Source organism: Bemisia tabaci, chromosome 6 (assembly GCF_918797505.1).
Source record: "Bemisia tabaci chromosome 6, PGI_BMITA_v3".
NCBI lineage: Eukaryota > Metazoa > Arthropoda > Insecta > Hemiptera > Aleyrodidae > Bemisia > Bemisia tabaci.
In genome coordinates this window covers 4,169,994-4,182,208 of record NC_092798.1, presented here as the reverse complement: position 1 = coordinate 4,182,208, position 12,215 = coordinate 4,169,994, and the positions used below count along the sequence as shown (strand labels likewise).

The 12,215-nt window shown below is 37.0% G+C and overlaps 2 protein-coding genes across 2 annotated transcripts in view; both read left to right on the top strand.

The window, feature by feature from the left end:
* Nucleotides 1-1,017: 1,017 nt before the first annotated feature.
* Det (baculoviral IAP repeat containing deterin) lies at nt 1,018-7,847 on the top strand. The gene is made up of 5 exons (XM_019056457.2): nt 1,018-1,175; nt 2,430-2,543; nt 4,019-4,128; nt 5,302-5,419; nt 7,267-7,847. The coding sequence occupies exons 2-5, from the start codon at nt 2,430-2,432 to the stop codon at nt 7,357-7,359; spliced, it is 435 nt and encodes a 144-aa protein (XP_018912002.1). The 5' UTR covers nt 1,018-1,175; the 3' UTR covers nt 7,360-7,847.
* Nucleotides 7,848-9,036: 1,189 nt separating this feature from the next.
* The window catches only part of LOC109040476 (WD repeat-containing protein 47), a 287,658-nt gene continuing 284,479 nt past the window's right edge, over nt 9,037-12,215 (top strand). Inside the window, exon 1 of the mRNA XM_072301256.1 lies at nt 9,037-9,216. The gene's annotated coding sequence lies outside the window, so the exon portion shown is untranslated. The remainder of the gene's footprint in view (nt 9,217-12,215) is intronic.

The following is a 12,215-nucleotide window of genomic DNA, read 5'->3' as shown; positions in this document are numbered from 1 at the left end:
ACTTTTACTCTAAAGCAACATGACTGCAATCACGAAGAGAAAAGATTTATTTTCAGTTCTCTAAGTTTGTAACTTCGTAAAAATCTATTAAAAACTGCTGCTAAGTTCTGTAAAAGTTCAACAAAAAAACACTCAGAGATGACTAAACTCAGATTGTACCTATGATTCTTTTAATGAGGAACATAACATTTTTAAAAATGAAACAAAATTGTTTTGGAAATGGTCGATACTGTAAAATTTTGATTTTTCAGAGATGTCGTTGTCTTTCTCACTAAGTTTTCTCCATGTAGAAAATAAGTAGCAAATATTTCCATGAAGATAACAATTTTGCGGTAAAAAAAGTGAAATTGTTGTAAAACACCGCAATCAGCAAGAATTCTGTTGAGAAGAATTTGAATTAATTGCCGAAGTTTTTTTTTTCAGTGAAAATAGCTTAGCATAGAATCTGTTAAAGCAGTAATCCGGTCGTTTCTACATTGGTTAAAAAGTACTTTCTGCATAGTAAAGCAAGGGGAAGAATTTCAAGAATCATCAAAGTAAAAATACCAAGTTTTTGCGTATTTCCCTCAGACTTTTTCCCAATTTTTGTATTTTATCATAGCCTCTTCTACGGTTTTGGTCTCTGCACTCTATTTTCACCACTGTAGAACCGCCTATGCTCTTGGTGCTCTCTTAAAATTGAGAAGAACGGTCACCCATAACATAATTCTTACATGCGCTCAGTCGGACCCTTGAGCGACAATTTAAATGTTGGCGCGTTTTCGGCAATCATAATTGGCAGAGGTAATGCCAACTGTATTGTCACATTCTTGCTGAAATACACTGAATTAATGGTCTCTCTTATTCATTAAGCGCATTTTATTGCGTCTCTTTACCATCAATTTTTAAATATCAAACGTGAAAAATAAATTTCTTCAGTTTTTAGTTTAAATTACCTCATTTTAGAATCAACCTGTCATCATTTGTCCAGTTTTGGTGTTGGTGTTACTTCGGGTGTTTCGGCGCCAAATGATCCCACCGGTTTCATCCGGCTGAAAGTCAACAGCCATCGCATCTGTTATCATTTGAACTGTGTGTTTCGTCTTTTCACATTTCCCAGTGTTAAAAATTAATGATTTGCCCATTATTCTCCAAATTTCCTCTCGAATATTGTGTGTGTTGTATGTTTTATCACGGTAAGTATCAGCTGTATCACCACTCTCACAGCTATCATAGTTTTTGGCCCATCCTTCCCTCAGGTACTGCTTTGTTTATGTTCTTCTTGCCATGTCGAAGAAGTTCATTCTTGTCAGGTTTGCGCATGGTTTGAGCTCCCGTTTCCTGTGCAAGCGGAACCTACCGTTAGAAATTGCTTTTATTATTAGTATCTGCACGATTTTACGTAGTCTCCTTCTACCTCAAGACAAGAATTCCTTCGATCCTGGGGAGGATCGGCAGTAGGAGCCCTGCGAGTGCTCCATCCGGCATTTGATGTATCACACCTTTACAAGCTGAGTATTAGATCAATTCATGTCAAAAGGGTGTCTTTCTTGGCTTCTCCATGATCTGTCTCTCAGTTTTCACTATGCTGTTTTGCTGGGCGCTTTAGTGGACAAAACAACCACGGGCCATAATCTGAAAAAGTCTAGATTCATAGAGCTCGCGCATCGCATGTTGAGACAAACGTCAATCTCCGATAAGCTCTGAATTCACACCACTCAACAGCTTAATACATGTAGTCAGGTGGCACCACCGGTGAATGGTGACATGAACAATACTTTGACGTTTGTCTCAACATATGATGCGCGAGCTTTAGTGGCAATGTCCTGAGGTCTTTATTTTCTTGCAACTAGTCCAACATTCATTTAAGTATTGAAGTAACTCTGACAAATAATAGATATCTGAAAACCCAAGAGCGCAGTTAAATGACATTTTGAGTGAAACAGATCGCTGTATACAGTTTTTAGTCCTATTTATGACATTTCCAGCACCGCTCAAAATCCATGAAGGAATTGGAAATCCAAGAAAATTTCCCCCATTGACTTGCACGGATCTACCTATCAATTGTTTAAGGACACTGCGATCCCACATTCTTCTCATGCTTTCCTGAGGAACGCGAGTTATCACTCAAGCATTTTTCCGATGCTAAAGTGCTCATGATTATTGGAGGCCGTGACTAAATTTATGTTAAAGTGCACATGTAGTGAAAGGTATTTCAAATTTAAATTACTCAAGTATTGTCAGAAAGAAAAGACCGACTTTCAAAAAATTTAAATAGAAGTTAAGCGCCCCAAAATGATCAAAATTCTATTCAAATGTTGCTTTGATTGACTTCCCAAGACAAAGTTATTTTCACGTCATGCTACTATGTTTCTCCCATTTGTTCAGTAGTGTGTTTGGTTCTGTATTCAATATATTTGTTCACTACATTGAAAGGTTCTTTTTTACAGATGGCAGATATGAACTCGATTTTTAATTCCATCAACTTTTGTCTACTAGAAGACCGACTTGAGACTTACAAGAAATGGCAGTTTGGCAATGATGCTCCATGCAGTGCTAGTAAGGTAATAACACTTTCTATTTTTGCCCACTTATACTGTGTTCCAACAGTAAAATTGTTGTACAGTAGCTGAAATGGCTGACCTCCCATTCTCGCAAGTTCAAATCGCAATCATCAATGAAGCTTTTTTAAGGTAAAAAAGTAGAATAATACTCTTTTTAGTTAACAACTCAGCACAATCTGTACAATTTAGTATTTTCGGTAGAAACTTTTCTGGTGTACAATTTTTTTCCTCTCAAGCCCAAAGTTTTTTCTCTCTCTCAAAAAAAATGAAAAAAACACCAGACTCATTTACTAAAATATTTGCATGTGAAGGAAATTAATACTTTACTTGAGTTCATTCCAACATCTAGAGCTGCAAAAAGTATTCCATTTTGTGCTGGTGCTCACAGCAAATGTCAGCATGCCTAGATTAAAAGTTAATATTCAAAAGTATCGATAATGTTATTTTTTTCTTTCTGCCTTTCACCTTGGAAAGTGGATGGTCACTAGAATATTTCACTAAGAACAGATCGCTGTTAGTAACAAGGTGTAAAAATAGTGCTGGGTCCACACTTCGGCAAGGAACTCAAAGAAGAAACCTGATCTCTAGAATGAGTTCAGTTTTATACTGAATTTCAAGGCAAATTGGCTACGTCACCAACACTGTCTAGAATATTTTGATTCAACGGAGCCAAATGCCAGATTGCAAGAAGCAAGGAACAGTACGCACTTTGGGACAAGGGGCTCAGAAATTTCTCTACTTTGCGACTATGTTGTAGCATACTACACAATTTTTCTAACACTTTATCGGCACTATGAACACTTTTTTTATACTAATTAAAATTTTTTAAAAAAACTGATTATACTTAGATGACTTACTTTTATTCTTTTGGGCCATTTCGGGTGGGCCGTAAAGAATAAAAGTAAGTCATCTAAGTAGGTGTAATCAGTTTTTGAAAATTTTTTAATTTGTATGGAAAAAAGACGCCATTTGTATTTTTGCCATCCAACATATTTCAATTGTAAGCACTCATATTTTGTTGAAGAATTTATTTCCAAATTTCCTGTTGTGTGATCAGGGTGTCTACAAGTCCAGAAATAGTGCTGATTTTTTAAGGGCGATCCGGAAGTACTGAAAAAGTGCATATATTCTGCAAGAAGGCCCGGAATTTTTTTGAATTTGTTGTCATTTTTGTGGCAATTTGAGCTAGAAGTGTAAATTTTGAAATTTTTCGAATTTCGTTAATGGGAGATACTGAAAAAGTACTGAATTTTTACTGTTGAGGAGGTACCGTAAATCTTGGGAATGTACTGAAAAAGTACTGTAAAAGTACTGATTTTTTGTCAGCCTGTTTTAGTAGACACCCTGGTGATTCAATTCCCTCTCAAAATTTTGAAGCCCGAACAAGTTATGCAATGCTTTAATTCATACCTTGTCCCCAGGCCTATTGTGTTATCAACAGGAATCACAATTTGTTTGTTTTTTTTGGCTTCCAGATGGCTGAAGCAGGATTTTATCAGCCTAACCCCCTAGGAGAGCCGGGCCTTGTCAAGTGCTTTATCTGCTTGAAAGAGCTGGATGGTTGGGAGATCAATGATGATCCATGGTAAGGTTAATCTACTCATTTATCAACTTGTAACTACATAACGAGGAGGAATTCAGTGTGGACTTTTGGGTGCAACTTCCACAATCGATTGGGTCGCCATAAAAATGTGAAGGCTGCCATAAAAGGGATTTTGAAGTGTGAAGGAAAATCACTCGATTATGAAGCTTACGAAAATCGTCATAGTGCACGATCAACTTCGGTAATTTTCAGTGCTTGAATCATGCTCTACGATGAATTTTAAAGAGTAAGCATGTCCTAAAATGCCAAATTCGTACGAACCTTGTTTTGTGGTCCATTAAAATTTGGGGAAAGTGTGAAACTTTCTGCACCCATGGTCTATGGCCCTGGTGAGGGAAAAGTCAGATTCTGAAAGCTCAGTATAGGAGCACAGTATAGAGACTGATTTTTTGTGATAAAGTGTAGAAAGTAAATACATTATGAACCTTAAAAAGCAGCTTTTTAGTTCTGAAATTTTTCTGTACAATTCATTGTATCTTGTTTCTATAGAATTTCAATTATATTTCTACTGTTTCAATTTATTATTCTAGCATCCCTACATTAAACTCTCCAATTATACTTTCTTTTTATTTTAATAATGTGCTTTTCTCAAAATTCAAAATACTTGTGATGTGAAGAAAAGGTAATGAAAAAGCAACTCTATTTGGACCGAGTTTAACAGAGAGGAACCAAGCCACATCAGCTATTTCCATTTAACGGGGCAATTTAATTTTTTACAAGAGATCGTTTGTGCGGATTCCTCTGGAAATTTAAGGGAATTTGCGTCGTACTATGGAGAAAATTTACTGAAATTTGCACAAAAATACGCACAACCGTTTTCATGAAAAAAATCAACTTGTCTTATTAAATTTGGCAGTAGCTGATGTGGCTTGGTTCCTTTCGGTTTAACGCGGTCCATTTGATAACCTGGTACCAGTAGACATACTTTAATCATCAGCAGGCCAGAAATATGTCTGTTCATCCGTAATTTGAATCTTGTGCGCTGTGTCATTGATGATTGAGTCAGATACTTAAACTCCGTGAGCAGTTGGCTGGATAAGTCACATTTTAGTTTTGACTTGGCTAGTATTATAATTGCTTCAAGTTGGAATAGTTGATCTAGTTTTGGTGAAAGCAGTTTTGGTGTTTACAATTTCTTTTTTCTTTTTTCTGCAGGAAAGAACACGAATCTCATCAAAGCTCATGTCTGTTTATTAAAAAAAAGAAGACAGAAAATGAACTAACGTTAGAGGAGCTATTATTCATGTTGCAAGGAAGTATTTTGCAATCACTGGTAAGGAACTTGCAACTTTTTCAAAATTTACCTCAACTATTCTGGCGGACGTTTTCTCTATGCTGTTTAGCCTTTTTTTTGTTCCCTTCTATCCCCTGTTTGTGATGAATTTTTGGATGCCTTTATAGTGGATAGCAACAGTTGCTCAACTCTTGACTGTGCTAAAGTAAGTTTGTCATGGATAACCTTTTCATCACATGTTTCTCTTAAAACTTTATACAGAGTCTCAGATTTTAGTTCTCACTAGAATTTTTGTAAGGTGTCTGCAGGTCTGAAAAACCTGAAAAACAGGAGATTGTCAGGGAAATCCGGGACAAGTCAGGCGATTTCATAAAAAAAGACAGGAAATGTAAAAACCCTTAAAACCTTCAATCAGGAAATAGTCAGCACTGTCTACTCAATCGGTGAGTTTCAGTCTAGTTTGGGGCTCAATGCTATGAGTTATACTGAATAGTGAAAAGAGGAATAAGAGGTATTGGTAAGGACTGCAATTTTAGCTAGCTAAATGATTCATATCTGAAGGAAAAAAATTCAAATAATCCTGTCATTTGCAATGAAAATAATGCAAAACATTTTTCATTTTCTGTTCTCTGCGCACTGGAATTTTTGTTCTGGAATTTTTTCCGCTGGGTCTGTATTGTAAACGCACTTTTTCTGTAAGAACAGGATGTAGCATAAAATCTTTGTTCTCTACATAATCTTACCTATCAGTTATTTTTATGTTCAGCATAAAATTAATAGGCAACTTAATTTTATGTCAAACTATGTCAACCATTCCCCTTTATATCTCTCTTGTGGGGTTACCCCTATTGAATCTAGCTAGGTTGAGCCCATGAATCTACAATGTTTATGTTAATGATTAATGGGTCAGTCGCGTTGGTCACAGAATCAAGTTTTGAACTGAAAATAATAAGATCCGTCTAAAGAGCAACTTTTTATGTTGAATATTAACCAAGATATTGTGTTTTGAAAGACTCCATTTATGACGTCATCCACTGAGGTAGTACATACCATGTTATGCACGACCGCGGTACATGACGTCCAAAACCTGACCTCAAAGGACGATATCTCGGTTAATATTCACTCTAGAAAGTTGCTGTCTGAACAGATTTTCTTCTTTTTAGCTAATTTACAAGAATTAAGCATCAAAACTGGATTCTGTTACCAGCGCAACTGGCCCATTGATTAATTGATTGATTTGACATCTTCAGAAAAAGATGCATAGTATGTTTTATGAAGGCAAATAGATCATCATAATTTTCCTTATGACCAAGTCAATACAGGAACCTCCGATGAAGATCCGATCCAAAGGTGTAGATTATAAATATTGCCGGTGAAACTACCAGACCACGTATCCCGTTTGTGGGGTTTAAAAATCTCTACTACGGTTTTATTTTTTTTTGAAGGAAAAAAAATTAATATCATCCTTTGAAGTTTTTACAAAGTTTTCTCTGCTCAGAGAAGAAAAATCGCAGAAGTTTTCCATGAAGTATGACAGGAAGTCTGCAACATCGCAAACCGGATTACATGGACTGGTAGTTCCACCATCGATATTATGATGGGTAGTCGTCAGCCTTCAGTGGTGTAGTGGTTGAAGCGTTGATCCTATATTCAGAAGGTCCTGGGTTCAATTCCTAGCTAGGTAACCTGAGCTAAATGGTCTCAGGCGAAGTTCTCCTGGGGTTGAGTGGAAGGGGACCAGGAGATAAAGTGTAAGATCAGCCATGAGGGCTGTTTGAGAATTGGTAGGAGAGGAATAATGTTAGTTCTCTCCACAGGTGTTTTACTTAATTAAAGCCCTTTTTATTATTTTATTTAATTATTAATTTTTTTTTTTTTTTTTGCAGGAAAAAACTCATGCTGAGCAGAAGGAGAACTTAACAAATAATTTTGAAGAAGTTCTCAAAACACTCGAGAAGAAATGGAAGAAAAAAAAATAGATGAACCCATCTCATATCCATCTCATAAACCTATCTTAAAATATTTCATTTTAAGTCCACGTATTAAAACCTGTATGAATGTCTTCATTTTAAGTCTATGTATTATTACCTGTATAATATGCAATAGGAGGTAGTATTACACACCCGCAATGCAGTGTCAGATCTGTGGCTTTCAGTCCATTCATGTGGACCAGGAGTCTCGTAATTTTTTTGTCCGCCACAAGTAAAATCTGATGAGCCTTTTATTCTCCTGAGAGGCGATCATCTGATTTTCAAGACAGAATGGAATACATATGGCACTGGATGAAAATTAATCCTGTGATTTCAGTTCCACCTTTTCGTAAACCAGGAGGTGGCTGGGAATGAAGTCTCAAACCAGCATTGTATTGATGGAAGTCAATCCTTATGCTGTTTTTGTCTTTAATTTGTCAACTGTATATTTTGCTGTATATTTAACTGTATATATAACTATTTTTCGCAATAAGGAACTAAGATTTTTGCCTCATCCTTAAATCCACCTGTCTGCTGAAGTGTAGTCGAATTGAAGGTATTCAAAATTTGTTCTCTGATCGGCTAGTCATGAAAGGCTGTACCATCAATCACCTTTTTTGAAAAGCTTAATTTGATCATGTGAAGACAGGTTTACTTAAATACTGTTAGCAAGCCAGCATTGGAAGTAAGTTTTTTAAATCTTGTTACAAGAATTGAGCAATATTTCAATCATATTTGCCCCCTCTTAAAAGAAGATAAACATTCTTCTTTTTAAATGCACAGACAATCATAATTTTTACAAGAAAGTGACTCCGTTTATCGCAATGTTTCAAATTTTTTTATATTTTTATATTTTTTCAATGATGATCAAATTATAAACCTTGTGACTAACACTTTTGCCCATTATTTTTTGTTAATTTGTCTCATTCCTTCAAAATTTCAAAGAAAATTTGATACTATAAAATACAACAACAGAACTTCTGAAGTTTTATATGAGGATGGCCAAAGTGCGTAACCACGTATCTCCGTTTGCAACGTTGCAGACTTTCTGTTACACTTGATTTTTTCCTTTGTAAACCAGACATTGCATTTCATGAAAATTTCCTTGATTTTTCGTCTCTGTCGGCAGAATATTTTGTATGAATTTCAAGCTTAAAATTTGACCTGTTTCTGAAAACATTATTAGGAGCAGAAGAAATATCGCAATAGAGGTATGTGGTGTTGCACTTGCGCCATCGACAATACGCTGCCCCTGGGAAGAATTTTAGTCTTCAGGAAAAATTTTTGTCAGGCAGGGATACCTAACTCATAATTTTTAGTTATATATAAACTGCAATCAGCAATCTCTCCAATATTACCGGAATTACCAAGTTTTATCTCCCAGAAAATAAGAAGGCGATGTCCTAAATATTTTCAGAAGCTTTGGCAACACTGAAAGAATCGTCTTAGTCATCTCATTCTCTCCGTTGTCAGATAGTCAGCTACCAGCAAGTAGCTCTGGGGGATGTGTTACCGGTGATGACAAGAGTTCCAATCACTGTCCTCTGGGTTAATTGACTAAAATAGTAGAAATCGACGTAAAAAATGTTCTACCTAAGAGCAATTGAAGAACAGAATAGTCTCAAGGGTCATTGAGACAGTAAGAAAAGGAGTCTTTGGAATATACATTTGACAACGCCGAAGAAATGAGTGTTCGCTGTTTTGTTTTGATTTTCTTCGGCAGTCAGTACGGTTTTTCTCGGAGTTCGCGATTTTTGCCATCCTCGTAAATTGCGAAAAGTGAGTCTTGGTGCTTTCAAGGCTTCGTTTTCTGTGCGATTCGCGTGCCAAGTGTATTGTGTATTATTCCTTGCTTCTTATAAATCGGTAAGCAATTACCTATTGTCATAACTCTCATTGCACGTTATCAGTTTATCAACTCGGAGATTTGTAGGTTAGGACCGTTTGATTCCATACTTGATTTGTTTACTTGTTTTTTTTTCCAGAAGAAGGAGAATTCATTTGATGACCAAGCTGTCAATACAGTCCACCCACAATAATATTCTTCTTTGCTGCTGTTCTCAGCCAGAGCTCTTTCAGATACCTTAAATATCTGCATCTTAGAGTTCATTAACTGTTGGTCAAATCGAATCCGTTTGGAGCATTGACCAGTGAATTCTGTTACCATTTTGCAATGCTACATCTCAAACACATTTCGGAAATGTAGGGTAATGATGGCTTAACCAAAGCATTATTTTAGCCTTAGTGGGACAAATTTATCGCAACTCTGAAAAGCCACGCAAACTCCATTTCAAGCTCTAGGAAAGTTATCACTGACAGGGACTGAAGGAACAGAAGGGCTTTCTCCCCAACTGTATTGTGAAGCTTGCCTGGCTGTTATTCAGCAACAGATTATTTTCTTGATAGGATTAAATGACACAAGACAAAGTTGTGTCCAAAGACTTTGAAGAGCATATCATTTTTGAAGAAGGGAGGGGTTTCCTGTCATGGGAGGAGTCCAATTCATGATTCCCTTGAACACAGCTGTCAGATTTTTACGGAAGCAAAGTGAATGCTAGCACTTGCGGGATGTCACTAGGGATGTAAATAGGGTAGACTGCTTTCACCAGCCACATGAACTACCCTTTCAAGCTGGAAAAGACAACCATATATATGAAGAGCTAGACTTCCCAGAATTTGTGCTGATAAAAATCTGTAGATTGGAGAAGCGATTGTGCTTGGATGTACCTGAGAATAACTGCCAGCGAAGTTAGCATGCCATCAATGAAAAGTTCAGCATGGAGATAAAATCTGTGATTGACATGAGCGATGGGAGCATATATCGTCACCTTCCGGTCAAAGCATCACAAGCAACATACGACGTTTAAAAATTTCCACCGGTGTTTGGGTAATTCTTTTACAGAGAAATTGTTCAACAAAGCTGTACGAAAATTTCACGAACTTTTCTTTGTGCTGCCGTTAAAATTCATTGAAATTTTCAAACAGATTCAACCAAAAATTTCTCTGTAAAAAATAAAATGGCGACAGAAATTTTTAATGGCGCATGGTGCTTGTGATACTTTGGCCGGAAGGTGACGATATTGAGATGTAAGGTGTGAGAAACTGTTGCTGCGGTGTGGGTGCAGGTGATTAGTTGGAATAAGACAAATGCAGTTTTCCTTTATGTCTAGGTAACTATTCCACTTTGTCTCTTTCAAAGAGTTTTTAATCTATTCTAATTTGTCTGCAAATTTCAAGGAAAGTTTTCATAACATTTTGAGCACAATATTCTAACAGAAGAAATTTGGTAACCTTTGAATGCTCTCATGGTGTTTTTTTCAAAATACATTAGTGTCGTACGGTGTTAGTGCTTAGCATGCACCGACAAGAGTAATTTTTGTTGAGTTGGGTCAGAAAATTTGATTTCGAGATTTGAAGGGAAAATTCTCTATATAGTGTCCCTCGGTTTAAGTTACAAAGCAGCTTGGTTCAGTTTTTTATAAATGGAAGGCGTTAAATTGCGTTGTGAATAGCATTCTGTACTCGGAACTCGGAACATAGCAGATTAGAATTTTGAGGAGCTTTTCCTCGAAACTAGGTGTTTTGAAGTGCAAGCTTCAAGCAGCCACAACTCGAATTTGGTTTGACATGATTCGGCATTTATTTCTGCAATTTTTTTTAGATCATACTCTTTTGCTCTGGTATGAATGAATCAATTTCGCACTCGAAAGTATTCCCTGAAAAATTCAAAGAAAATTGCTCTCGCAACTTTCCTAAAAAATAAATGTGTCCCAAGAAGAAATTCGGCAACGTCAGGCGTAATTGACAATACTTAATTGGACTTCATTTTGCAATTCGGAACCAACAAATCTGGCTCGTCGGTAAAAACACTTATGTGCTCGGGGAAATCAATGGTACATGCGTTTTTTCTAAACTGAGACAGAAATTCTGGTTCCCGATCGCAAAATGCAGTCCAAATGTTGTCCCTTGGTGTAGCTAAAAATTTTCCTGGAGGGAGTGGGCTGGGAACCCAAATCAAAACTCCTCATGCTGGGGGTAGGCGGTGGATTAAAAATTCCATAAAATCACGAGAACTTAAGGTTTTTGCTGTACAGTTTTCCCATCAAATGGGGAGGGGTGGGGAGCTGGAGGTGTCCAGACCCATTGAAACCCCCTGCCTCTGGGCTACATGCCACTTAGTCATGTCAACGGTATTAAAGAAACGCGTTTCTTTGCATTTCTTTCCTCACACTGCGCTGTTCCACCAGCAGTGAAAATTTGGACTGCATTTTGCAATTTGGAACTATAGATTCTGGCCCGGTTTAAAAACAACGCATGTGCCATTGGTTTCCCTATGCACATAAGTGTTTTTTCTGATGAGCCAGAATGTATAGGTCCAAATTGCAAAATGCAGTACATTTGTCCTTTCCCAAGCGAAGGAACGTAACTGCATTCCACTGTTGCAAAATTGGCTCAATTAATTCAATCTCTCACGAGAATACGACTGACTGCGCAATGTCTTTCCAAAATTTCACTAATTTCCGCGCGTAGAGGTATTCACAAGAAAAAGCAGCGAAATTTTCAGTCGGAAATGGCCAAAATTTTCCCAGTAGTAATACATTTTGCGGACGTAAATTTAGCAACGGAGTTACGAGTTACGCTCTTTCGTCCAGGAAACGACAAATTTCACTAGTAGCAATGATGCATTTCCTCATTTTAAACTCTGCACGAACAATCGATTCTGAGCGAGGTTTCGATATGTATCGATTGTGTTACACACACTAAAGTGGGCGATGTGCAGCCAACACTGCCGCGCTAAGGAAAAACGCCGTATGAATCTTCAGGCGTTGCCAAATTTTCTTTAATGAAACACAAATTTCCTCGTA

What these genes read in the sequence shown, in the direction of transcription:
- Det (XM_019056457.2), top strand. Translation starts at nt 2,430, where the DNA reads ATGGCAGATATGAACTCGATTTTTAATTCCATCAACTTTTGTCTACTA. An exon ending in CTCCATGCAGTGCTAGTAAG is followed by an intron (nt 2,544 to 4,018) that starts GTAATAACACTT and finishes TTTGGCTTCCAG; the next exon opens with ATGGCTGAAGCAGGATTTTA. An exon ending in GAAGTATTTTGCAATCACTG is followed by an intron (nt 5,420 to 7,266) that starts GTAAGGAACTTG and finishes TTTTTTTTGCAG; the next exon opens with GAAAAAACTCATGCTGAGCA.